General features: G+C 41.3%; 1 protein-coding gene across 5 annotated transcripts; it reads right to left on the reverse strand.

Annotated features, from left to right (window-relative positions):
• Positions 1-5004: 5004 nt before the first annotated feature.
• crlf1a (cytokine receptor-like factor 1a) lies at positions 5005-27014 on the reverse strand. Of its 5 annotated transcripts, none has more exons than XM_011490267.4 (9): positions 26625-27014; positions 22657-22935; positions 19972-20101; positions 18862-19031; positions 9797-9954; positions 8219-8293; positions 8046-8139; positions 5781-5965; positions 5005-5646 (listed from the first exon to the last, which is right to left on the reverse strand). In XM_011490267.4, exons 1-9 carry the CDS (start codon positions 26695-26697, stop codon positions 5623-5625), a joined length of 1188 nt encoding a protein of 395 aa, XP_011488569.1. In that variant the 5' UTR covers positions 26698-27014; the 3' UTR covers positions 5005-5622. The 5 variants fall into 5 exon arrangements, with proteins under 5 accessions (XP_011488569.1, XP_004082265.1, XP_020569221.1 ...); XM_004082217.5 differs by having other exon boundaries at positions 5005-5557; positions 26625-27005; XM_020713562.3 differs by having other exon boundaries at positions 5005-5557; positions 5777-5965; positions 26625-27005.

The following is a 27014-nucleotide window of genomic DNA, read 5'->3' on the forward strand; positions in this document are numbered from 1 at the left end:
TGGAGATCTCTTCCTAAAATTCTGCTTTAGTTTTACCCTAGGTGTCATGAGCCTCACACATTCCAAAACTTCATCTGTGGTTTCATCAATCTACTGAATATTTATCCAAAGGTCTTGGTGACGATCCAGATGGTTTTGTTGAATGTGGAGCGAACCCTGTGTTGTTACTGCTTAACAGGGATTTTCTCCTCAAACATTCACATTTTATAAATGTTTACTTTTTATTTATTATTAAAATTTAAATTTTTCCAAAACAGATGAAAACAAATTTGGTAACGCGCGGATCATTGGTGATTTTAGAAAGAGTCTTTTGCAATTTTCCGATCTTATTGCGCCTTTCAGCAAAAGTTTGATCTCACCACATTCTCAAAAACTCATCAACATTTGCACACACCTAGTACCTGGTTAAAATTAATTTTGAGCAACCCCTCCACACCCCCACCCCAATAAATAGATAAATCATGAAATCACAGCCAGAAAACCCGCCCAAGAAAAAAACAATGAATGTGGCCAAAATTTCTAATAGGGCACAAAAGATATTTTAAAATCCACTAATAAAATTAAAACGTTTGACAGGGACATCCGAAAAAAGTTTTGAAATTATTATGGGATGGCCACAGAACCCACAGCTTGACGGCCATTTTGTGGCAAAGTTTGAACTGTGGCGATATTCACATTTCCCAGCAATACAGAAAAAAAAAACGCTTTTGTTTGAGTGATCTTCGTGAAATTTTCACCCCTGTTAATTCTACAACCACAACCAAAGCCTTTTGACTTTGGATTAGGCTGCCATCTTACAGTTAAAAAAACACTTTGGCACCAGCTACAAATTTAAGCTCCTCCTAAGGATGACAGTCGGTCTCTCTCTCTCTCTCTCTCTTTTTCCCCTCGTGGTCCTCAGCAGCCTTGTACTGCTGGGTTTTGTTATTTTAGTTTGGAGTTGGACCTTGGTTGTCTAATTTTGCGGGCTTTGTTTTTTTCTTTTGAACAGTTTGACCTTGTTAGGTAGCCTTTGTGGGGAGCTGCTGACTCTGACGGTCAATGTGGCCGGGACAGTTGTCTCCCTGACTTATTTTATGTTTGGCCAGAGTTCTAATCCCTCTATTTTTGTCTTTTTGTTTGAAGCAGCACAGTATTTATTTCTTCTTGCTTTACGGAGCACAGTTTCTCTTTCAGTTTTCCCCAATAAAATGTGTTCCTCAACTTCCTGGGGTTCAGTTTTCATTTGTTATAGTGATTATTTCCCCTGGACCGGAGGCCAAATGTGGCCCGCCATGTTGTTTTATGTGAACCGCGAGAGCATAAAAGTTTTTAATTTCTTAAAATAAAAATTTTCCTTAGTTCATTACATATTATTTATGTGTAGTTGCTGTAATTATTCAATGTTTGCAGGTCCAATGTCTTTATGCAGACAAAATGTTACACGTGTAATACATGTTCTTTCTAGCTCATTTTTATGTCATTTCTTCTTTATTCACTTGGACAGTTTGATCCTTCATTAATGGAGTTATACTGAGGCAGGTTCGTCTGTCGGGGCCGTAAAAAAAACCCTCAGGCGACTAAAACAGAAAATGGTTGCTATGAGATAAAAGCAGCAGAAAGGATACCATTTTGAAAAACTTGTTTTTGTTTTCTTTTCATGAATTTGTCATGTGCAGGTTTGACCAGGCTGGCAGAGGCAGAATGATGGGCGGGGTCAGTGAGGCTGATAAGTGTCATGTATGTACATATGCATATGCATTTACATACCAGGATGGAACATGGGTGACAACAGACCAGGCGTGTAGAATGCTGGTGAGGCGGGATCGTAGCAGCTGTTCAGCAAGTGAGGCAGAGTCAAAGGTGGACGGATGTCAAGGGCAGTTAGTCATACAACGCTGCTCCTGGCTTTAATTAATTTTTCAATCATTGGCATTAACTTATGAAAAAAAACGTCTAATGGGGACAGATTATTTTTCACATGTGTATTTACTACTCAGCCTGCTTGCCATTGGAAGAACCAATTGGTTTGAAGTCTTGATTTTTTAATGTGCTCCTCCTCTTTGGGACTTTTGTGAAATTACTGCTAAATTAGTCTGAAACGTTTCAGTCTGACATTGTTTTCAGTTTCTCTTTCGAGAGGGTAATCTTGGTCTTTAGATGGATGCTTCAGGGTCTTCCAACAATAGAATTTCCCTGTTTCACCTTCTCTGCTGTTTCATCATTTTCTCAATGACAAATTTCGTTTCAACACTTCAAAAGATGCATGTTTCAATTGAAGTTTGTTGACACTTCTATTGTATTCAATCCTGGGAAGGATGTCATTATTTTTTCAGACTAATCTCCCCGGCTGAAGGGACTTTGTGACCTCAAAGCCGGTTTGAGGCCAGAAAACTCCTTCATACTCCACTGTGGTCCATTTTTCCTGGCGGATTACCACGCACGCATCATCTGAAAAGTGTCAGCTGTAGCGGAAAAGCACCAAGGGGGATTAACTTTTGGCAAAGACAGAGGTAAGTAAAGCCTCGAGAGCAGGGCCTCAACCAAGAAAAACCTTCACACCAGTTTAATTTTTAAGCACCAATGAGTGAGTGTTCACAGGTGCAGTAACAAGCCTCTTCAGTATCATTGGGGAGATAAATTTACAAGTGGGTACTGGCAGGAAATCCAACCAGTGTTTCAGATTTCCAGAATGAAACGGCACTACTGAGGTACTGGATCAACTCATTTTTGAAGAGGAATTCATCTTTATCACCTATAGACTCGACATCTGTTGTACAGCAGGATTTGTACATTTAGTGGAGTTTACAGATACCTTGATTTTTGGCTAAAAGTTGATACAGAAACAAAGTTTTGAAGCACCAGGACCAGAAAACCTCTTGCTTTGTATTCTTTGTTTTCAATACGACGTGATTCCACCACATCAAACCTTTAGGGAATTTGAGCCAAATTAAAGGTCTAAACATTTAAACTCTTCTTTGATAAAGTTTCACTTATAAAAGAGCAACTAAACAACTGCATGACAATTCCCTCATAAAGGCAAATAACCATTCATTAATATCTCTGTGTTTTAGTAATAAATGTGGCTAAAAATTTACAAGATGAAAGACCACTTTAATCATTCTTATGGTAGTTTATAATTTCTTTCTTGGCAGTGAAAGGATAAATTAAACTGTGATTTCCTTGTGTAATTTTGCAATTAAACTTGAATTCTGAGTATTTGAAGGTAGTTTGGTCAATTTACCAAAGTAAAGCACATGTTGTTTTTTTTAAAGCATAAAGTAAAGCATATGTTTTGGAGCTTAAACCTTCACTTTTCCCCCACCATCTTAGCTGTAAGTTCATCTAATAGCTTTGATCCGAGGTGTCCTTCACAATTTAGGGATTTTATTGGTGGCTAAAGTTGTTATGACTATCGAGAGTAAAGAATTTCTCAGACTTAATCTTCCCGAAACCATTTGCATCCTTATGTATTTCTGAATTGGAAGTAAAAGGGATGCATTGAACTGAATTTCCACAAAAGCTATGTAATAGATGATTTTCAACATTTTTCATGTTTTCCTTTAAAGTCCAAAGCCAAGATCAGAGGATGTGATCAAACTGTAACACTGAATTTAGTCTCCCCTCATTAAGAGTTTTTGACCACTTTATAATCTGACTTCAAACCTTTGACCTGATGATAATACATTAAACTCTAAATAAAACCTGCATGCAGCACTGATTAGCATATGCAGCCATCACTCTGCTTTTCCCCATTTATCAACTTCTGCAGTCTATAGATGTGGTGACAATGCAGCATCAGAGATTGTAAATTGTAGGTCAGCTTAGTGAAATCATGGCAAATTAATGTAAAATCAAAACCCGTTGTTACATATTTTGTGCAGTCACTCATGGCATTATAAATGACGTCCACAACTGGGTGACTGGCCGCCAGGACACAGTAAAGTCAGAGTTTTGTGGGTCCTCTCACCTGCCAATCAAAATGTTGTTGCTGTTCACTTTCAGCATATCCCTTCAGGGGTCACCACAGTGAATCAGCTTACACAGATTCACACAGGTGGTTTGGCAGAGAGTAATACGCTGGATTCCCTTCCAACCCTTCCTTTTATCTGGGCTGTAGACTGGCACAGGGGGCCCAAGGGGATATAAACTTGCTGAATCTCTTTTGGGGTCACAGAGTAGCTGGAGCCTGTCCCAGGACAAGTCACCAGTTTGGTGGCACCAAGAATATATTAATTTGAGAAATCTAGAGAAATCGGAACTATTGATTACAACATAAGAAAATACAATCCTCCTTATATTGGTCGCATATGTATCTGTATGTATATATGTGTGTGTGTGTATGAAAATAAAGCAATAAACATAAATGTTTTTCCTACTAAGCTGTAAATAAGTTTAATAATTGTGGTTTGGTGTTTTAACATAAGAATGAATGGGAAAATACTCAAGTTGTAAACCAGCCTCCAGTGGTCATTTGAGGAGCTGCAACACCTGGTCCTCACAACTTGGCTTTAAATTTTAAAATAGTATATTGTTTGTTCACATTGGTCGTAAATGTAGAGATGGTAGGTCTTTAGCAAGTATAAGGTTCGCACATTTTTCCATAATGAGTGTTAGTGTGGATTTCTGTGCGTCTACATAAAACAAATTCAACTTTTTTCCCTTGTTGCCATTGTTTAAACTTACTATATTCCCACCATTGGCATTGTTTAATTACACTGAATATTGTTAGATAAGGTATCAACAAATATCTTGATAATCATTGAAAGAAGTATAAATGTCTTGCCGTTGCCATTGGAAAACCACGTCACTCAATCTAAATTCGTTTTATATAATTGAAAAACGTGAGGGAAAAAATATAAATTCTTGATTATAATATTCGTTTTTTCTTCTTTTTTAAAAAAACTTTCAGGCTATATTTCTCTTTTTTCCCCTTCATTGTCACCTGATTTGAATTGTTATCCTACCTAAAATGCTTCCTGAATGTGCCTTTCAATCAATCCACTCTCATTTTCACACTCAGAGTTTCTGGCAGCATTTTTATGGAACATCATGAGAGATTAATAACAACTTCAGTCATTGTATAGTCTTTAGTAACTAAATATAATTTAAGAATTATAAAACATAATTTTATACTTTAAATATGCCCATATTAATAAGTACAAAAATAAAGGCAGCGAATCGTCATCAGTCACATACGGTCACTCAGAAATACATGGATCCTGGGTGAAAAAGTTTGGCACATTATATAACAAAGCGATAATCAGAAATACTGTTTCTCTTTGCATCGAGGTGAGGAGGTGGAGGATCCACGGGTGAAGATCAGCCACTAGATGGTGCTTAGGATCCACAGGAAGAGCACTTGAAACGTCAGATGTTGAGGCAAACGTGAGTGTTTGGATCACCTCTGTGGTCCTTTCGATCAAATAACCTCAAATGTTTTTACTGGGGTCCAACAATGGCGTGAAGCAAACGCAGCACTGGTGGTCATGTGCTCAGACTGACGGCATCTCCTCTTCCCGATGAAGGTGGCCGGTACAAAATGTCTTTATAATTCCAATATGCGAGCGTCGTCTCTCTGTCACACATACAGAAAAAACACCCACTGCATTCACTAATTTCTGCTTCTGACGCCAGTGTGTGCTATGATTTATCCCCTTGGAGAACCTGAATGGAGACAGACTCTGTTAGAAATGACTTTTCATCAACCTCTCTCCAGTTTGTTTGTATGTTTTTGCAGCACGTGAGCACACGTGTGTGTTTGTCCGTGCTGCTTCTCTGCATTGGCGATGCTTACCTACCTGGTTGCGAGTTTTGTGGGACTTCTGCATCAGCACCCTCCATTGGTCGTACAGCTTCATGGACATGCTGCTGCAGCCGTAGGCGTGCTTCCGCACCCAGCCGAAGAACTGCTTCAGCTCCCGCCGCAGGGTGGAGTTCGAATCCCCACTGGACTTGGAGTCACAGGAGCCCGACATCAGTCGCTCTGCAGGGCGGAAGGCAAGACAAAGAGCTGGATGACTAACTTTAGAAAATCAGCAAAATCCTTTAACATGAGTCTAAACATAAAAACATATTTCCCTAAACCAATTAAGCTAAATCTTTGGTTCAAACGAAACTTTATTCAAACTTATCATTCAGTTGGGTTTTATATACAATAACAAACATATATAATACTTGGTTAACAATTTGTTTATTTTAGGACATTTTCTATTCATAATTTTTTTTAACCTGAGCCCCAAGTTTTCTTTTTTTTATTACCATAATCATATTAATTACTTCATTATACTTGTGGTCTTATTTATGTTATTAGGCTATAGTATTTATGCTATAGTTGCCATATAATTCGTGATTTTGAGTGACTACTTGTTCTGTGACTTTGGATGAGTCAAAAAAAGGAACCAAAACAGAAAAAAAATGTACAAAACACCAAGAATTAAAACTCAAATGTAAAAAAAAAAGTTGTAATATATTTCTTTTTTTGTTTAAAACTCTTTTTTTTTTTTTAACTTGTCCTGTCCAACAGCTGGGCAGACAGATGAGAGCTGAGGGCCTCTTGTGTTGGACATATTTTACTTTAACAAGAGGAGTTATTAATCTTCAGACAAACCAAATGTATGTCTGAATAAACCCCTTTTGTAATTGAGGCCAAACTTTATTAATTTCAATCATGTTTGAAAATCTTTGGTGTTGGACCGGACGGAAAAGGAAAGAGGGGAAGAAGAGAGAGGGACGTTAGAGAGAGGGGGGGTAGGAGGGTGATAATAGGAGGGGAAGGGGGATAAGACCATGAAGCAGCATAAAGCAACAAGTTTACTGGTTGTTAATCACCATGGTAAGGCTCAAATGCAGTACAAAAAGGGCGGGGCCTGTCCACACACACTCAAATGTTATAAACACACCTGCTAGCTGCAAAAATGTCCACCTGTCGACATGTACACAAAACAGATAGTGTTCACACGCATACTTATGCCTTAAAACCAACTAGTGTGAAATATTTCAGTCATTCAATCATGCAAACTGTTAGTGCAAAGGTTAAAACTCTAAGATAAAACAATAACCTCTTTCATTTTTGCTTTGGATTTTTTGTAACATTGCGGATCTTTAGCCTGTTAAAAAATATATGTACAGGAAATAATGATTAAATAACCATTATGCAAAATATAAAGCATTTCAAAATAAATTTCTAGACACATTGCAAGAATGAAAGTATTATATGCATTAAGAAAAAAAAGGTTATGTTATGGCAAAATTACAGAAAATCATTTAAAAGTTGCAGGATGCATTTTAAGCTATTTAAGAAAATACAGTAAATGAGTTCAAAGCTCTAATCCAAGTGGTATGAAACAGTTTTTTTAAATACTTTTTAAAAAATGAGTTGATCCTCTAATTCTTCAAAGACAAACCTGCTATTTTCCCTTTTGAAATGATAGTAATCAACTAAAAGTCAACATCATTATATCTGATTTCATTCTTTGAAAACTAAAAATACAAAAAAAAGTGACGGATAGAAGATGAAAGAGAACATTACTGACTAACGACTCCTACCCTGATCGGTAAAAGCTGTAAAAAGAGGAGAAAAAATGAAAGCATGTTGGCGAGAGCGGTGGGAGAAAAAGAAAAATGTGGGTTTTTATGAACATGGTTTTGTTTTCATAACTTGCGGTCGGTTCATGATAACATTTTGTTCAGCAGTTTCCGTATTGTAGCGTTGGCACAACAGACTCGAGAGATCCGGGGAGGAAAAAGGCGTTTTACCACAATTATCTCCCAAATATCAGATTTATTTTTCTGCCAGTAAATTATCATAAACGTTTGACTGGATTCAGTAAAATGATTCAATTTAGTTTTATTAGATTTAAGGAATCATCTGGAATGAATGAAACTGACGACATAAAGCTAGAGAGCCATCCTCTGCTTCCAGGAGGCCACTAGGAGCTGCTGGATACACGGTACACCGTGTTATAGAACTCATTTTGCAGCAGTAAATTACCTCTTAAAGGGACCAAACTGCTTCCGGAAACTCAATGACCAAAAAAAAAGTGTGTGTGTGTGAGAAGGCTCACCACTGTGGGGTGTGGAAGCAGCTGTCGGGTGGGTCCACTCGCTCCATATCCCAGCTTTGCGAGAGCCGTAGATGCCCACAGGGTTACACCGGACCTGCAGAAACACATCAGCCGACTCTTAGATGCATTTTCACGCACACGGACTCTAATATGTCCCCGAACACACACTTCACCTGAACAAAATACACCGTTCCAGGTCTGAGTCCGGCCAGTCTGCAGGATGTCTGATTTCCAACATCATCCATCACCTGCACAACAAAGAGAAGACACCGAATAGCTAAGAGCTGGCGGTCCGCTCAGAGTATTAAATATCAATTTGCACAAACTTAAACAAAAGACGCAAAAAAACACTACAACAGCATCCATGGAAACCGCACTGTTTAGTGACTCATGATCGGCATGTTTATGAAACTATGTTAAAGTTAGCATGCCTGCTGGGCAGAGCCTGTTATTTATTAGAGCGCCGGGTATGCTGGGAAACGCGCAGACATGAGCGCACGCAGGTGTCCGTGCAAGCAATGAGAAGGAAGCGCACACATGGTGCAGTTAATATTAGGTCTAATAACCCCTGCTCTCCCTCTGGCTTCCAGTCTGTAAACACTTGTTAAGAAAGACTCCAACAGAAAACAGAACATGGAAATTACAGGCGTCAAGAGGGCCGACGACATGATGTACGGCAGAAGTTACAGCTGAGCGTCTTCACGGCCATATTGAAAGCATTAACAGCTAAGATGTATCCTTCCATTCCTCAGCGTGACCTCATAATTGGGTTCGCTTCAGAGGCGTTTTGTTTCCCCCAACATCCCCTAAAGCCTTTTAGATACAAAACCTTCCCTCTCCTCCTTTGAATGTTATCGTCCCTCCGCCGCGCCTCTCCACTCCCTTCCCTTTTCTTCTTCCGCTGCAAGTAAGGACTTGTTCATATTGAGACGGTGCGATTCCCTTTAATTGCAAAAGAATCTTCCTTCCAGTTTATAGGAAATTCGTTTTTCTTTTTCCTTCAAGGCTGCATACTCAAAGTCTTTAAGCTGTGTTTCAACTCATAAGATGATTTATTTTTCCTCTGAAACCATATAGACCAGGAATAAAAAATGCAAACATTTTTTTTCATCCAATACGTCAACCTTCATTGTGTGTTAATATATTTTGCAAATAATCCACACCAAAAGCATTTCTTATCACGTATTTTATAACATTATGTGGCTGTAAATTATTAGTCATTATTTCTTACTTTTTCTGATGTACAAAAAAAGGAAAAAAAGTTTTTTTTAAATCTGCTTTAAAAACTATATTTTGGGTCTTTTATTCTGTTTGTCATATTAAAAAATGTTGAATAAAAAAATTAAATTCCTACGGAGCCCCTAAAGGGCCATTGAAGAAAAAGACATTTGGAAGTAAAAAAACAAAAAAAAACAATTAAAGTAAAAAAAATCAAGTTCAAAAAAAATAATTATAATAACGGGTGCGCACCAGTTAGTTATTTTTTTTTACTTCAACTTTTTTTTTTTTTTTCACCTGTTACTAACAAGCATTAATTCAAATAACAATAGATGTGCAATAATGATAACAAAATCTTATTAATTTGAAACTATTTTTTGTAGAGCTTATAAATGTGATTAAAAAACTCAGCAAATTAGAATTATATTAATGTACCGGTAAATGAGGATCTTTGTCACCCTGTTTTTTAAATGCTGTGGGAGAACATTCGGGATTTATATCAGGGTTCTTTGTAAGAACTGTGAGCCCTTTACCTTCCACTCCTGGTTTTCCTCCAGCCTGTAGCGGATCTGGTACTTGGCTCGAAACAGGAAGTCTTTAAGAGCGGGTGGGGCCTCCCAGCGGACGCTAAGTTGGTCCTCCAACTGTCCGACCCGGCTGACCATCACACCTGACGGAGGGTCTGTGGTTACTGCAGGAAGAAGAGATAGAAGAGGTAAATACTAAAAAATAATTCTTTTCATTCTAAATATGCAAAACTTCATTTAAAGTAATTAAACATTTATTGCTGATCTAATGTGATCACTACTCTTAGACTTTGAAAACTGAAAATAGATGTCTTGGTATAAATAAAAAAATGCATGTTACCATTTTCTAGTTTCTTGGAATGAACCATTAATTCACTCTGATTTGTAAGAAAAAGCTTCAGTGGAAGCATAAGGGGAAAAAAAGGGTAAATCCAAATCCCTGTTTTTATACTTGCATACCTTTAAGACGAGGGAAATGGTAAACAAGTCTTTCTATACTATGTTGCATAATATATTGCAATACCGATCATGTCTGTGTAAGCACTAAGTCTTAAATTAGTCTGCGCTGAAATCCTCATTTCAGTGTCTGAAGTAACACACTATGTTAAAAAAAAAGCGACCTTTAAAATGACAAAAAGTCCAAATCTGCAGCTGATCCATTTCAAAACTCTTCACAGAATTTACTACACTGGACAGAGGATGTTCAAGATGGGTCTCAGTAACTCAGACATTTGTCAGCACTGTGACAGTAATCTACCCGACAATTACATGCATGCACTATGGTTCTGCACGCCTGTCCAGGCTCTCTGGCAGCAGGTATGTGCAGATCTATCAGTCTGGCTTAAGGTTTCAATCACAGCTTCACCGTCACTTTGTGTGCTTGGTGACATGAGTGCCATCGATGTAGAAGGAGGATTAGGCTCTATCATTTTCATAACTCTTTGCATTGCTAAAAAAACTATTTTAATAAATTGGAAAAGCAAAAAATATATAAATATAAGTCAACACAGAAATCTGCTGCTTGATCATATCAGCTTGGAAAAAATGTCAGCCCAAAGTTCAAGTAACTTTGAAAGAATTCGGTCTCTCTGGTCTCCCATAGCTAACTCCGTGACTTAGGGGGTGGGGGGGGCATGGTCGTCGCTGCTCCTTGCCCTTCTGCCGTGGGCCGGGGTGGGGGTCGGGGCCTCCGGTGCCTGGCCGGGGGTGGTGGGGGCTCCGTTGGTCGGGGGGTCGGGTCCGGCGCCTGGGTGGGGCGGCCTGGGGCGCTGCGTGGTCCTCTGGGCTTGGGTGTGGGGGTGCGTGGTGGGGGGGTGGGGTGGTGGTCTGGCTTGGCTTGGGGGGGTGGTCCCTTTGCTTGTGCTGGGGGGGGTTGGCGGGGGGCGCTGCTCGGGGGGGGGGGCCCAGCGGCGCTGGATGGGCTTCCCATCTACACCTGGGGCTGGGATCGGCCCTTCCCTGGCTCTGGGGCGGGACGGGGCAACCCTCTTGGGGCCCCCGATCCCTCTGGGTGTCATTCGCTTCGGCTGCGGGGTCTGGGGTGGGGGGGTGGGGTGGGGGTCTTGTCGGCCCTGTCCTGTGGGGGGGCATTCTGGGGGAGGGGGGGGGCACTATTGGTACGGGGCAGGGGGGGTTGACGGGTCGGGGTCTCCGCTGAGGCCATCGGCGGTTTCCCCCGGCCGGTTGGCTGCCTCGGTCCCGTCGAGGCCTGACCAGAGCTCTTCTAGGGCCGGCGTTTGGGGGTGGGGGCCTGGGCTTGCTCCGGGGGGGGCCGGCGCTTTCTGTCCCCAACTTACCCCCTTCCTCATATAACCTCATAATAGGGTGAGGGGGTGGGGGGCTTAGCCTGCGATGAGCCTTGGGGGGGGGGGGGTTTACTAGGCAGTGGCCCCCCTCCTGTGGTTGCCGTATGGAGTGGGCCCCCCCTCTTTCGGTTTTATTTGCACCTTAGACATGTAGGGCCCTTGGTAGGGGGGGTGCTTGGACATCACTGCCAGCAAGCAGCGGATGTCCTCCTAGCACCCTACTCGCCAATTTTAACCGCACCTTAGACATTTAGGGCCCCTTGGTGGGGAGGGTGAGGGGACGTCACTGTGAGTAATCAGGAGATGTCCCCTTAGTGCCATACCCGCCAATTTTAACCGCACCCCCCTTAGTACACACACCCCTCCCCCCTCAATATATACATCCCAACATAAACACACACACATGCACACACACACACCCTTTCAAACACACATACACGCACACACATTTTGCAAGGAAGGTGGGACCTGGGTCCGTCTGTCCCCTGCCTCTTCCCTGGTGGGGGGTACGGGCCCCTTTGCAGCGGCGGCCGTGTCCCCGGGGTGCCGGCTTCCTGGGCCCGGCGGTGCTCTCTCCGCGCGGTGGGGGGGTTCACATTACATCTGAGCCGGGGGTGTCTGGTCCCTGGGGGGTGGGTTCTGGTCCTTGCTCCTGAGTGCTGGGCCCCGCCAAATTTCCAACTGTGGCCGAGCCTGGTCGGGCCATATTTACAACACCCCTTGTGGGCCCTCTTTTTTCCCCGGGGTTCCCCCCCCTGGGCGGGGGCGGCGGGCCCCTGCCTCGCTCCTCCCTGGACCAACCGTGGGCCGGGCGGGTGGCTGCCTTGAGTGTGGAGCGGGTCTCCCTTGGGGAGTCCTGGCTCGTACCTGGGGTTGGGGCGGGGGGATGCCCGGAACTCCTGGGTGGTGGTGGGGTGCTCGTTTGGGGCTGTGGGCGTCCTTCTCCGGTGGGGCCCTGCGTTGGGTTCTCCCGGCGCGGCGGGGGGGCTGCTCTCCTGGTTGGGCTGGGGCGGCGCTCTCTTTCCCTCCGTGCGTCCCTGGCCTCTGGCTCTGGGGGCCTTGCGGCGGCCCTGCTGGCCCTGGCCTGGGTGGCGGGCTTGGTCGCCCGGGCGGCGGTTGTTCCCTGCCGGTTCCCGTGTGGCGTTGGGGGGATTCCGGCTGCCGCTGCTGCTGCGGTGGGGGTCTTGGGGTGGGGATGGCTGGGCACTCTCCCTCCTTCTTTTCACGTTCCACCATCCATTTTAGAAGAACATAAACACTCACCTGAGCACTGGTGTTAGCTCACCTTTGCACTAACAGTTTGCATGACTGAATGACTAAAATATTTCACACTAGTTGGTTTTAAGGCATAAGTATGCGTGTGAACACTATCTGTTTTGTGTACATGTCGACAGGTGGACATTTTTGCAGCTAGCAGGTGTGTTTATAACATTTGAGTGTGTGTGTGGGCAGGCTCCGCCCCTTTTTTTTTTCTTTTTTTTTTTTTTCTTCATTTGAACCTTACCATAATGATTAACAACTAGTAAACTTGTTGCTTTATGCTGCTTCATGGTCTTATCCCCCTTCCCCTCCTATTATCACCCCCTACCCCCCCTCTCTCTAACGTCCCTCTCTCTTCTTCCCCTCTTTCCTTTTCCGTCCGGTCCAACACCAAAGATTTTCAGACATGATTGAAATTAATAAAGTTTGGCCTCAATTACAAAAGGGGTTTATTCAGACATACCTTTGGTTTGTCTGAAGATTAATAACCCCTCTTGTTAAAGTAAAATATGTCCAACACAAGAGGCCCTCAGCTCTCATCTGTCTGCCCAGCTGTTGGACAGGACAAGTTAAAAAAAAAAAAAAAAAAAAAGCGACTAACATGTATTCACTAAAGCAGTGTTTTTCAACCTTTTTTGAGCCACGGCACACTTTAACCTTGACAAAAATCCCGCGGCACACCAGCATCCCAAAAAAAAAAAAAAAAAAGCAGAAACTCATAGTCTGTTTTGATCTACTGCCCCCCCCCCCCCCCCCCCCGGCAATCTGACGTGCATTTTTGGGTCTAATTGTGGCAGAAAAAGCAGGAAGTTGCAGATGTTTTTCTAAAAGATGTAATAAAAGTTAAGTTACATACAAACTGTATGTTCGTTGTGTTTTCACGACGCTGTCCCTTTAAGCCAATGCATCATGGGAGATGTAGTGTGAAAACTGCGAGAAAACGGCAGAAAGACTCGCGTCTCTGAGCTTCATGGTTTTGTTCACTTGTTCCACGGTCTGATACCGGATTCTGTGGAAAGCTACACCGCTAAAGACGAGCTTTAGCTGGTGTTTTTGTCGGAACTGACTGAGTTATGAGCTAAATTGGAACAAGGAAGTGGAGACTTTAACCACTTCTGATTGGTCAGACTGATGACATGTGATTAAGCCTTCAAGAATGATTGGTGGAGTCGTGGAGACAGTAAAAGCTGCGGGACTTTTCCTTACACAGTTATAGCTGCAGCTATTTCGCGTTACCGTCATTCTTATCAAAATGTCTTTAATAGAATCAAATAAACACAAAGAAAAAAGTATTTTATGATCGTTTATAGTCCTAACTACTCAGTGTTTTATCAGGACCTGTTTGGATGAACAAAGAGCTGATTTCCTGGAGATGGGAAATGCTTTTAGATCAGTTAATGAGGGCAATTTTCCACGGCACACTTGACCATCTCCCACGGCACACTAGTGTGCCGCGGCACACTGGTTGAAAAACACTGCACTAAAGCATGGGATGAACAGAGGCTGAAAGGACTGTGAAACGTCCTTTTCCACATTTCTAAATTGCTAAATGTTTTACTTTCCATTTTAGTTAAACTGAAATCAAAGTTTCAATCTAAAATGATGGCATGAGGCAGGTGTTGGTAAACATACATGCGGATTTTGTTTCATGACAACAGAAACACAAAAAAGCTGCAGGTTTTTTTTTAGAGCTAAACAGCAGGACCTCAATGCTGCTACACTGAGCCGTCGTAATTCTGTGCAGAAATAGTAATTAAAAAACAAAAAAAGGAAATGCAAAAAAACAAATTGCCATAAGAAAAATCCACAACTTTCACTGGTTAAAATGGTTTTCAGTGTAGTTTTGCAAATTTGCATATAAAAACAAAAACAAACTTGAGCATTTTGGACCAAACTACAGCAACTGAGCAAAGAATGTCAACACCTGGATCTCACTGCTAAACACAGTGGTGGAGGGTTCATGATTTGGGCTTCATACAGTTGGTGTGTCTCAAAATGTACTCCATGTTAAGCCAGAGTAAAGCACAGATAAATCAAAAGTCCAACAGCTGTAGGGTTCAATAAAAACTGGGATAAAACATTGATCTCAAGCAACCAGAAAATCTCAAAACCTTCTGAAAAAACAGAGAATCTCAGAGTTGGGATGATTTCAGTAAAGCCGCACCCCTTTAAGGGTGGATATGGAAGTTGGAGAAGATCTTCACTCCCACAAAAAGCTGAGATTTCAATGTGTTTGCAGGATCAGGAAACCCTTTCAATGCAGATTTAAAACTGATATCTTCATGTGTGGAACAGCAAAGCACAGGATTGCTCCCAGACTTCCTTTCTTTCTACAGGGTTGGACGTCTGCAAGCTGAAGGAGACGTTTTCATCTGACAATAATTATCCCTTTGACAAACAAACATCCAAAGACAGACCATTATTTCAGGCTCTGCTCCTCTTTTTCACATCAATTTATTATCAACTTCATTTTCCCCCTAAATTCTAATCCCTAATACATAAACAAATACCAACAACCTCGGAGAGAATGAGAAAGATTTAGAGCGTAACGCTGGGGACAGTTAAATCGGTGAAGATGTCTGTATTGGTGAAGACAAGTTGTGTTTGTTCTACAAAACACTGACTTTTAAAGTGTAAAAATAAGATGTTTTTATCTCTCAATATACGGATTTGGAATACTTTGATTTAGAATTTGAAATATGACAGACATGCAATGTCACTTTGCTAAATACATCACACATTTTTAGGTAGAGTTTTTGTATATAAATGTGGTGTGCAAATGTCAACATTTTTCTACTTTCAACAATGCAATTTAAATAAGTAGTTTAAAATTCTAAAAGTAAAAATAAGTATACAATAGATTCAAATTTAGTATCATACTGAATTACATTTTAAACCAGACTACTATTTACTATTTGCATTTCTGCTTTTATTCTATTTTGCGTTTAACTTATTGCATCCAGCTTTTATACTATATTTTGTTGTTTTTTTTTACTTCCTGCATTTATTACTTGTGCTTTTTTGTTTCATTGCATTTTATTGCTTCCCTGCTACAAATGTGAAAAAAGTCTTTGAATTTTCAATTGAAAATCAGAATGAAAACGAAAGATCTCAAAAATCTTTTGTTTTATAAAATAAAAAAAGAGTAAATCTAATGTTAAAGAAATGGACAGCAGATAAAAACCGACTAATTATGATTATAGTATAATTTATGTTAAAAACTGGGATTTGACTTCATTAGAAAAACACACATTTTAAATGATTATAAGTCTCTAAAAAGCTAAGGGAAATACAAATTACATTCATTTGTTGCAATACATTTTATTGATTAACTGTTAAATAATTTCTCTATTTTACATGGTTAAAAATGTGTAGTTATACTTTTAGGTACTAGTTTTAAAAATAAAAAATAAAGCATAATAAATATCCTGAAAGAGGACTGATTGGATTATTTTCTGCTTGAAGTGTTAAGCTATACACTAAGTCTCTGGTTTGTTTGTGGGTTTTTTAGTCATCAGAAAGTCAGTGAGGCGTGAAAAATGATGGATGAATCACTGTAAGTGCTTGACACGTCGCTTCTCGACACGTCATCACTCTCCAGACAGACAGAAACACAAGTTTCCTCCCGTTTACCTGATTTTCCCGGGACTGAGGAATGCTGAAAATCCGTAGGTGTTTCCACCTCACCTTGGTTACTGATTTTATGTGACTGCGAATGCGGGTGAGTCATGGCCGCTTTTTGTGTTTTGTGATGACCAGCTTCCGTTGTGGAGAACGTTCGCATGAAAGGGAAGGCTTGGTCAGCTGGATCGAGAGAAAACTTTGCAGGAGCTCTCATGCACGTAGAGCCTGAAAACACCTACGCTGTGCGTGCCCCTCTGCTTTTCTACGAGGCCCTGCCCTGCCCTCAAGGTGTACAAAAAGGTGTGTGCTTGCATACATCAGCAAGAATAAAAGGGTTACCTTCTGACGGATGATTGTCTCCCTGCCAGTGGCATGACCATCGCCTAAATTCAGTGTTTTGTCTGGACTTCCCAGCGCTCTTTGGAGCGTGTTACAAAGAGACCAGGTGAAGAATTCCATGCTCATCAGGTTGTATTATTTCAAGTCCAAGGTTTAAAGCCTCAAAAGCTCAAACTCCACAGGCCTCAGGGGCTGGAGGCAACTTGAAGACAGGATTAGGTTGAAGGATCAGCCTGAAACATTCCATCAGGGTGAATGCTCTTCTGTCTTACTTTTGTCAGGCAGAAGTAAAGAGAAAAGGAGCTCATTAACACAGACTATTTCCGTCTCAGCATCAGCCCACTTTAAAGACCCTCTTCCAGAAAAAGGACTTGAACGTGTACTAATGCAAGGAAAAAACACATTCAATAATGATGGATGTCAAAGCAACCACCACAACAAAGAACAAAGCCAGACTTTGAAAAAGGAATGAGGGTAAAAAACCGTGAAACATTTTTACATTTTCAGGTGATGCTGCTTTGATTGCACCTAACAAATTCAGACATTAAACACATTTTTATATGAAAAGACACTGACCTAAAACCTAGACTTCATGCAGTTGAGTAATTCTACACCGAGCACGCATTTATGAACGCACTGAACATAGGTTCCCTAATGTGCTTTTAATATACGGTGTTCACACTGACCTGTCGCTACCCGATACTAGTGCATGAACCCACAGTTGGAAAAAGCATTGTGCAAAATCTCCCTCCAGTTTTTTTACTTTCACCGCTCTATTCCAAATTATGAAAGGCTTGTTGCCATATAATTCTAGCCGGGCACAAACCGTATTTATGAATTCCTCCATCCTTAATTTTCAAATGGTTGACATTTCTGTGAATTAAAAAGGCTGGCATCTATACGTCACTACCAAATGATTGGTCAAAGTTGAACTTATTTGACATTCAACGCGGGTTCAATGACTGTGTGTTTTGTACGTAGAGCCCGAAAACAAACCTACAAACTTGCTTAGCTAGACGTTAATGCGAGACTTTTAAACATGGAACGCTCTTACATGGACTCTCCATTGGAAATGCCCGCTTGAACGTGCATTGGCGAGACCGGTGTGAACGTAGCATAAGAGTTTGACTTTTTTATCATCATGCATGAATCAAATCTTCTGTCTTTGCCTCATTTCAAGTCAATCCTGTTTCATTATTTCCTTTTGTACATATTTGCTTCACTGTGACGTCATTTCCTGAGCGCTACAAGCAAATATTGACAAACGGCACAAAGCAGTCTGTTGTAGCATCAATTAACCCTTGTGCTATCCTATGGGGTCAAGATGACCATTGACGTGTTCTTCCTACCTTGACAAAGGTAGATAAAGGTGGAAAGATTTCATGTAATCCATGGACACCAGTAAAGATCACAAATCATTGAAGAAAAAAGTTCAGCGCACTGTCTAGTGGGTCTTGATGACCCAACTCCCAATGTTAAAGTGCCTAGGATAGCACAAGGTTTAAGATGTCAGTAAAAAGTTTTTACTAAAAACTGCTCCATTCTGATGTTTTTCGTTTAGATATGAATGAAGTAACTGAGAACGCCATTCACACTGACAGCTTGTTGTGATGTTAGTCCACCATCGCCTCACAAAATTGTGTCTCTGCTGTCTTTTGTTTCCTGCATGTATTTTTTATATTTTTTATTCTCAAATTCTCTTAAAAAAATGAAGTTTTATTTATTTTAAAACCGCTAAATGTTTACTTTGTATAATGCAATTTAAAAATGAAACAAAATTAGCAAGAAGTGTTGGTTAAAACTACTAAGTAGAAACTGACACAAAGCTGTGATGGATATTTGAAAACTGCTGCGATAGAACTTGGTCAAGTTCCTTTAAACACAATAGGTTTCATCTCTGGGTGCACAAATAGAGCAGGAGATGAAAGGTCAAAGGTGAATGTGTTTAGTTGTTTAAACTCCTAAAACCTGGAGGCCACACTGACACGGAGATCTGAGCCAGGAAAACTAAGCAGGTCAAAGTTTGCTTCTTCTCACACCCACCTACTTCTAGGATGTCAACTGTGATGACATCAGACTTCGCCTTGCCCAGCTGGTTGGAGGCCTCCACCCAGATCTCGTATGGCGTGAAGAGGTGGAGGTCCTGGGTGATGCTGCAGGAGTACGGCAGCGTGTGGGTGTTGTCCTTGCACTCCTTCTCTGTGCCGTACCATCTGTGAGCACAACACAAACCACTGAAATGTCTCTGGATTGTAAAACGCCACACTTCTGGTTTTGTGTCCTTTTAATTAATCAAATCCATTTTTTTTACAAATTTTGTTGACTCTGGTTTCCTCCCACCGTCCAAAAACATAACACATTTTTTTGGATGGTGGGAGTCCCCAGAGAAAACCCACTCATGCACGGGAAAAACATGCAAACTCCACACAGAATGGTCCCCCATTGGTGATTCTGTTTCAGGTCCCCTCAGCCAGTACTTATTCTTACTGTGAGGCAAGAGGGCTAACCACTGCTCCACCGTGCAGCCTCTTTGGGTGGGTGTGTGTGTGTGTGTGTGTGTGTGTGTGTGTGTGTGTGTGTGTGTGTGTGTGTGGGTGTGTGTGTGTGTGTGTGTGTGTGTGTGTGTGGAGGGGGGGAAATCTTTCATAGAAAAACTCATATATAATATGTTTAAGCTAAAGTGTCCAAAATTATATTTGTGTTGAACAATGTTATGTATTGTTTATCTGGTAAATTAATGAGAGTGTCGCATTGTTTACTTACCAGAACCAAATCTGAACCAAAAATAAGTTTCTTTCACATAAATTTATGTCCTGTTGATTTGAAGCCATTTTTTTTAAATGCAAGCTTAATTTATAGGCTCAGTCAACTCGAATATCCTCTTGTTTTCCAAATAATTCAGGCTGCCTCAAAGCACACACATGGCCTTTTCTTATTTCCTTTTTGCTGGCTGCCATGGCAACATCAAGCAAGGCGACTTGGACGTTCTTATGTTCGCACAATGCTCGTTTTGGAAATTATTTAAAAGCAATCCAGAGAAAGACATCAAGGGACACCATTTCGAATCTGTGTGATTAGAACAGCTTGTTACAGCCGTGTGTGTGTGTGTGGGTGTGTGTGTGTGTGTGCGTGTGCGCGTGTGTGCATCATTACCTGAGTTTGTACTTCAGTTTGTATTTTGTGCTGATATTAGTCTCTCCTCTTCCTCCAGGAGCCCAGCTGCAGGTCAGGTCTTTGGTGTTCTTGGACCAACAGGTGAGGTTGACTGGCTTTTCTGGAGGCACTGGGATAAAATGGAGGAGGACAGAAGAAAAGAGGGAGGATGGAGGACAACAGAAATGGACAAAATAGAGGTTATTGCAGGTAAGAAGAAACCATCAGTCATTGAGTGTAATTCACCCAGCAGTGCTGTTCCTCAGAGGAATTTTTTTTCTTAATTTGTCTGTGCGTGTGAGAGCAAATGTGAAAGATGGGATTCCCGCCAGCCGTCTTCATCTCTGAGAACATTGGGTCCTCACCGCCAGTGTCGCACAGAGATTAGGACTGCTGCGAGGATCCTGTTTGTCATTTCATCATCTCTCACACTCGCATATTTTCCTCCACAGCAGACGGAGAGTTTTCTTCTTCACTGTCATTTGCTATGAATATTAGATTTCAGACCTCTAGAGCTAATGTATTCTCATTTCCCATGATTCATTTGCTTTCCTTTAAAAAAAAAAAAGCAAAAAAGCAAAATTCTTTGAAGACCCACTTTGATAAAAAAAAATGTTTTTGGTGTTTTTAACATGTTCTTATAGCATGTTTCTGGTCATGGAGGACATATATTAAGAAAATAAGCTTAAAATTTGCTTTACCAAGTATTTCTTTATTCAAATTGTGGTGAATCAGGAGCACACCAAAAAATGCTCTTTGGAAAAAAAAACTTATTTGTGAAAATATACTAAGCGTGCCACAAGCTCCCTGCTCCGCTGCATTCGGATGCATCCTCTGGTAGACGACTAGATCCATGTACGTCTTTTTTTCCTCAACTGAACTGGAATTTGGCTGGAAACTGGATGGCTCCAATATTGCTCGCCATTTGTGTTGCACTGGTAATTTAAGGCCATGTCACACAGCCGCTACGTACATTTTGTGCATTTTCCATGTAGGAAATTCTGGTCTTTCATAATATATGCGAGATATAAGTCATTCATGTGTTTGTTGAGTTCGTCATTCGTTGATGTGTGCAGATGTCCGTCAAGGGTTTTGGTCGACGGGTCTTTACGTGATTTCAGTTTTGAGCTGTTCAATATTTTTAATCAGTTGAGAATTACACAGTTCCTTCAAATGTTACGTAGTTTATACACAGTTATTGCCTAAATCTTACTCAATTGTGAGTGATTTGTGCTTGATATATATGCAAATTTATGGCTTTCCACAACCGTTCCACGTACGTTTAACTGACTTTTCACGCATGTACCAACCATGTATAAGTTTTATATCGTGTATATGCCACACGTATCACATTCTGAAAAGTGGCCGGGATAGGCTCCAGCAGCACCGTGACCCCGAAAGGGATAAAACATTAAAGAGGGTGAATTAGGTTGGGGTGTGAGGAGCTGTAAGATAGCCGGAAGAGATTTTAAACCAAGGAATGACGGAAAAAGAGTGCAGGCTCACTCTGCACTAAAAGTCACATCCGCAACTCAGATACGACACCAAAAAACATCTGCATTCTCTTCTTCTGTCTGCGTCTGCTTTCATGCAGAACGTGTGGGAGCTAAGTCTGCATTTCCTCTGACCCACACAGCTTTTTCTGAGGGTCTAAATTTACATCCCGTCAAAATTTATAGAGCCAGATGTAAAAAGCACAGAACCGACACCAGATCTCAAAGCTGGTTCTGTAATAATTTGTTTTGAATAGTAATGTGATGTAATTGTGTGTGAAAACGTTATGAACTAACTACTACTACTTCAATTGTGTGTTTTTTACTGTACGGTTTTGGGTGACATCACAAACCCAGATCAGAGGATAATTATTTTCTCAAGTTCCTCCTAACTTCACCTCTCATCATATTTTAGAATTAAAAAAAAAAAGAAAGCTTGTTGGGATCACATATTTTTAAATGAAGCACAGCTGGCTGGACTTTCCCGTTTTATCATTTCTAGCTGTCTACAAAAATCTTAATTGCATCTATAAAATCCTTTGTTCAGACTGAAATGTGACATTTTGTTTTAAAAAAGGGAAGGGATCACTTCCTGTAAAGAATGAATTATAATGTTATCAAATCTGTAGATGTTCCCAATCAGAATTTAGCTAATTTATCCTGTTAACTTTCAAATCTAAAGCATTTACTGCACTTTAATAAAGATAATTTCATTATTCAGGCTTGATAAAACCAGTTAGTGACTTCATGTTGGATTATATCTACCCCTTGAGGCAATAAGAAGATAACACTGCAATTGTTCTTACTTCACAGAAAATGAAATATTAAGACTAAAATAACCATTTGAACGCAATCAACGATAAAAAAAATTAAATAAGAGGGATGCCTCCAAACACATTAGTGTAACGTGTCAAAGTTGTTTCCCCGGAATGATGGTGCGAGTAATGGACCACACAGGTAGCGTCTTACTCCCTGTGGCCTCTCACTGTGACGAAACGCTGAGATGCTAAACATAAAATACAGCCACAACTGCAAAGGGACGCTAAAAATCTGCCCACTACTTCCATGGGTTTCCCTTTACTCCCATTTCCTTTCCATTCCGCTCATCTGTTTGAAGTCCAGTTTAGTTTTTCACTTCTTCTACCAGCAGTAAAGCGGCTACAGTTACCGTAAAGTAAAAGGTTTAACTTACTGCCCACATAAAGACAGGAGCCAGCCAGTATGTGTCCCTTGTGGTTATGGCAGACGAGGTTATCTCCAGATGTTTGCCTGGAGGCACTGAGCGCGGCCAGCGTCACGCTGAGGTTGGTCGGGCTCAGGACTCTGTAGAGGGAGCTGGGCAGCTGCTGTCCGTTCAGGGTCCAGTACAGCGAGCTGGCGTGGATGCCCAGGTCCGGGTGGACCCAGCAGCTGGCCGTCAAGTTGGAGCCAATTCGAAGGACGGGGTCCTGGGGGTGGATGATTGGTACATCTGCGGCACAAAAGCCAAGGGGGATTCATGTTCTGAAGGGTAACTGTCGGTTTGGGTTGGTTTGCAAGAGAAAAGGTCCCAGCCTGGTTTATTGGTGCGCACTAGATTACGTAATGTGTGGCTGAGGACGAAATAACAAACATCCAATCATCTCCTGGAGCTTTTATCAACACTTGCACAGAAAAAAAGCTGAAGACAGCTAGTTACAAACCTCCCCTGAAGGTCTTATGAAGCTGGAGATGAACGGAAACTTTCACGACTTGTCTTTAACACACAGCTTTAACTCGCACCATGATCAGATCGCATTAAGGCTCAAGCTGCTGATCTATTTCAAATCCCCGTCTGGACCTCCAAATCCTGCTCTCAGGTTTCAGCTCAGGGTTTCTTTATGCCTGTGGAGATGAGACGGATCAACGATCCTCCTTTTTTGTTCCAAAAAGTTTTGGAACTGGGCTGCATGGAGATCTACTGCCTTTTTCTGCTCCACTCACAATTGATAACCTGAGTCAGTTGTGTTCAGTCAACCAGAACCTAGAATCACCCGATTCAGCTAAATGCGTCACGTCCAACCTCACCCATTATTCAGATGGTGCAGGGACATTTTGGAAATTAAATCTTAATGGACAACGAGAGTTTGTTTTGACCCTGATGGTTCTGCATCACATCGAACAACAATAAAAGTTTAACAATGAGAGAAAAACAACAACAAGTGAGTCACTGGTGTTGCTGAAGCTGGGTGTCAGGACAAACCAAAGCTTTATTCTTCTGAACTGTGACGTGCTCAACAACCAAAGATCCGGTTTTTGTGCAACGTGTTTTATGACGTGGAGCGCCGGAACCTTTCAACCGATTTACACAGGAACTGCCTCAGCCTACTAAACTAAATATCTGTTCGCCAAATGATGAAAGAGTTTTTATCAGGACATCAAACGTGTCCAATAAAAATAAAAGCAAATTCAGAATGAAAGAAAAACAATGAACCAAGACACAATGGCTCTGAATAGGTTCCACATTTAGATCTGATGGCTTTAAAAGCTGGGATTTTCCACGACTTTACTTACATTCTCCCAATGTGATTATTATCTATGGCAAAGGCATTCATTTGTCTATAGTTTCTATGAGAAAAGGGTTCAAAATGTAAAAAAAAACGATGTCACATTTTTCAGTTAAAAATGTTTTTTTTTAAAGAAAAACTTTTAACCTTAAGTTTTTTTTTTTAAACTGGAAACATGACCTGTACTTTATAATGATGCTGTTTTTGCCCAAAATCCTTTTTCCTGCAGAGCGGCAGGAGTTCATTCGAAATTTCCCTTTGAGTTGTGGGCATAACTCTTGGAGTAAGCCCTCCCCTAATTCCTGTCTTCCATCTGTTTACGCTCTCTCCTGCTAGATTGCAGTGCAACAAAAATGGTCAGCAATATCGGAGCAATCCAGCCGTACAGTTTGAGCCAGATGCCAGCTGGGACGAGGAGAACGTAAAACTTACGTGGATCCATTTGTCTGCAAGTGGATGAATTGGAATAGAGCGGAGCAGGGAGCTTGCGGCTCGCTGTTGTAGGCTCTACGACACACCTACAAGCTGCATTTTTGCATTTCCTAATAATTCACAACAATTTAAATAAAGAAATACAAAGAAGTGCAATTTTAAGCTTTTCTTTGTACGTGAGTACATGAGTAAAATGCCACAAGAACATGTTAAAAACAGCATTTTCATCTTACAAACTGCTAGAAAAGTTAAATTAAAGAAAAATGCACCAGTGAGTTTTAAAAAAGCTACAAACATAAGCTGATCTTATTTTAAGTGTCATTTTCGTATGCTCATTTCTCCTTTTTTAGTTTGATCGTGTGCACTGAACTCTAAAGAGTGATGTTTGATCTTAAAAACAATAGTAAAAAGCACAAAAGACACAGGAGAGAACAAGACTCTAACCAAAGCAGGCAGCTGCGTAAAAACCTTGTAGTTCAGATGGTTTCTGTGAGGCATTGACTGAGCATCAACATTCGGGCAGACTACTCCAAATCGCCGCCCGGGGCCACGTCTCTTCAGCTGCCAGCCTCCTTCTGCTGACAGAAACTGTGTGGTCTCTCCTGCGGGAGCCTCCTTTGAAGACATTCAGACCATAACCTCGGCTCCAGCCCTCCACACATTAATGTGCGCACACGAACACAAACAAACACGCGCGCAGAGCTGTTTGTCTTTGTCACTGGATACAGAGCAGCAAAGGCTGCCGTGATTAGCCAATAATCGGCTGATTCAGCTGAATGACAATTCGTATTTATGTATTCCAAGTTTGGGACTCTGCCCTTGAGCGGGGTGTGAAGGCCTTTCACAAAACCCTCTTTCACAGTTCAAACACTCCAGCCAGACACAATTACTGCTGTTTATTGTCTCTGCTCGACACGCTCGCGGGAGGAAATAGCCTGTAAGATGTTATTTGTTTGGAGAGGCTCCTTGAAGCTCCGCTCTCATCAGGACGGTTGACTTCAACCATGCAGGATTTCAGATGAGACATTTCAGTGAAGTCTGCAGTGAAGTTTTTGTAGGTTCATGCCAGCAATTCTTCAAAGATAACCAACTTTGCCTCCTCTAACTTGATAGAACAATCATCATGACGTGAAACACAAAAAAGGAAAAAGTTTCTATTTTACGGAGGAAAACCACATGGGATGAGCCAGGTGAAAGAAGTCACGCAACATTTAGTGACAATGAGTCATGAAACAAAAAGGAAAGCAGAAGTGGATGTTATTTATATGATGTTACACTGATGCCCTTATCTGGAAACCAGAATGATCATAAACTGTTACTGAATGAGAGCAGGTCTGTAAAGGGGAAAAAAAAGGTTCATTTCAGGTTAAAAGACTCCTCCAGGAAGAATCTTTATGAGTCTAGCCCTCAGATATTTAGACAATGTAGGATTTAATTTAGGAAATGTGAAAGAACCGAAGGTAAAAGGAAGCTGCTCTCTATTATCTCAGTAAAAGAGAAAACTAATGATGTTCAAATCAGCCACAAATAAACTTAATTTTCCTGAAAAGTTTTTCTGGCCATCACAAAACCCCAATGCGCCACTTCAGGAGTGAAAGGGGGCTTTTCTCTGACTTATTTACGTTATTGTGCATTAACATTCTCAGAGAGCTCTGCAAATATGTCACTGTGTTGATGCGGTTCATAAAACCATATGCTCTCCATGTGTTAAAGGAATTATGGAGCGACTTGTTGAAATCCAGCCTCCTGGGGGATGAGCTCTCTCTGCAGGGAGACAAGCAATGCAACTGCAGCAAGAGGACATCAATAACAGGAGCTGTTGAGCAAAGATGCCTTTTATTTAATCCACACATCAAGCAAAGGGAAGCCACTGAAAGCCAGTGCTATATGTCAAACTTCAACCATATTACATTATTTTTTAATGAGTTTGTATGCTTTTCAGGCTAAATCTGGGATTTATTTTTAACTTTCCAAATAAAAATATTGTTTTATTTATAATTACTTACTTTCTGACTAAAACACGTCGCACGTCTGCAGCAGGTCTACCTTGAAATTCAGCGTTTTACTTTAAACTCCTCTACTGACACTGTGACTGAGCAGATATTTGTGACCACAAAGAACCTCCAAACACCCCCCACACCACCACCACCACCAATCGAGAGCGTGACTTTTACGCATCGATGGACATCTGCGTGCAACTTACGTGTGGACAGGGACAGCACGCCGGGAGCGCGCGCTGCCAGGAAGACCAAGCACAAACCCAGCACGGTTTTCATTTTCCAGTGTTACTTCCGAGCGGATTCCGCGTCCTCGTGTGGCTGCGCTGTCGCCCTCTTCCTCGAGCCCAGACGCGAAATTACGCACAGCGCAGGGAGTAAAAACAACGCGGACTCGGGCTGAACAACAAGACAACCCTCGCGCGTAAAGGACAAACCATCCAAAAGTGTAGCGCGTTCCGGAAAAGTCCCAATCTGAGAATTTATAAAGAAACTCGTTCTAAAGGAGGGATCCTGTTTGGAGTCGTTGCCCTTGTTAATGCTTCCTGCAGCCAAATCATACTCAAGTTCATACTTCCTAAGCCCCTCCTATTTCT

The sequence above is a fragment of the Oryzias latipes genome, chromosome 22 (assembly GCF_053564925.1).
Source record: "Oryzias latipes strain Hd-rR chromosome 22, Olatipes_Hd-rR_3.1".
NCBI lineage: Eukaryota > Metazoa > Chordata > Actinopteri > Beloniformes > Adrianichthyidae > Oryzias > Oryzias latipes.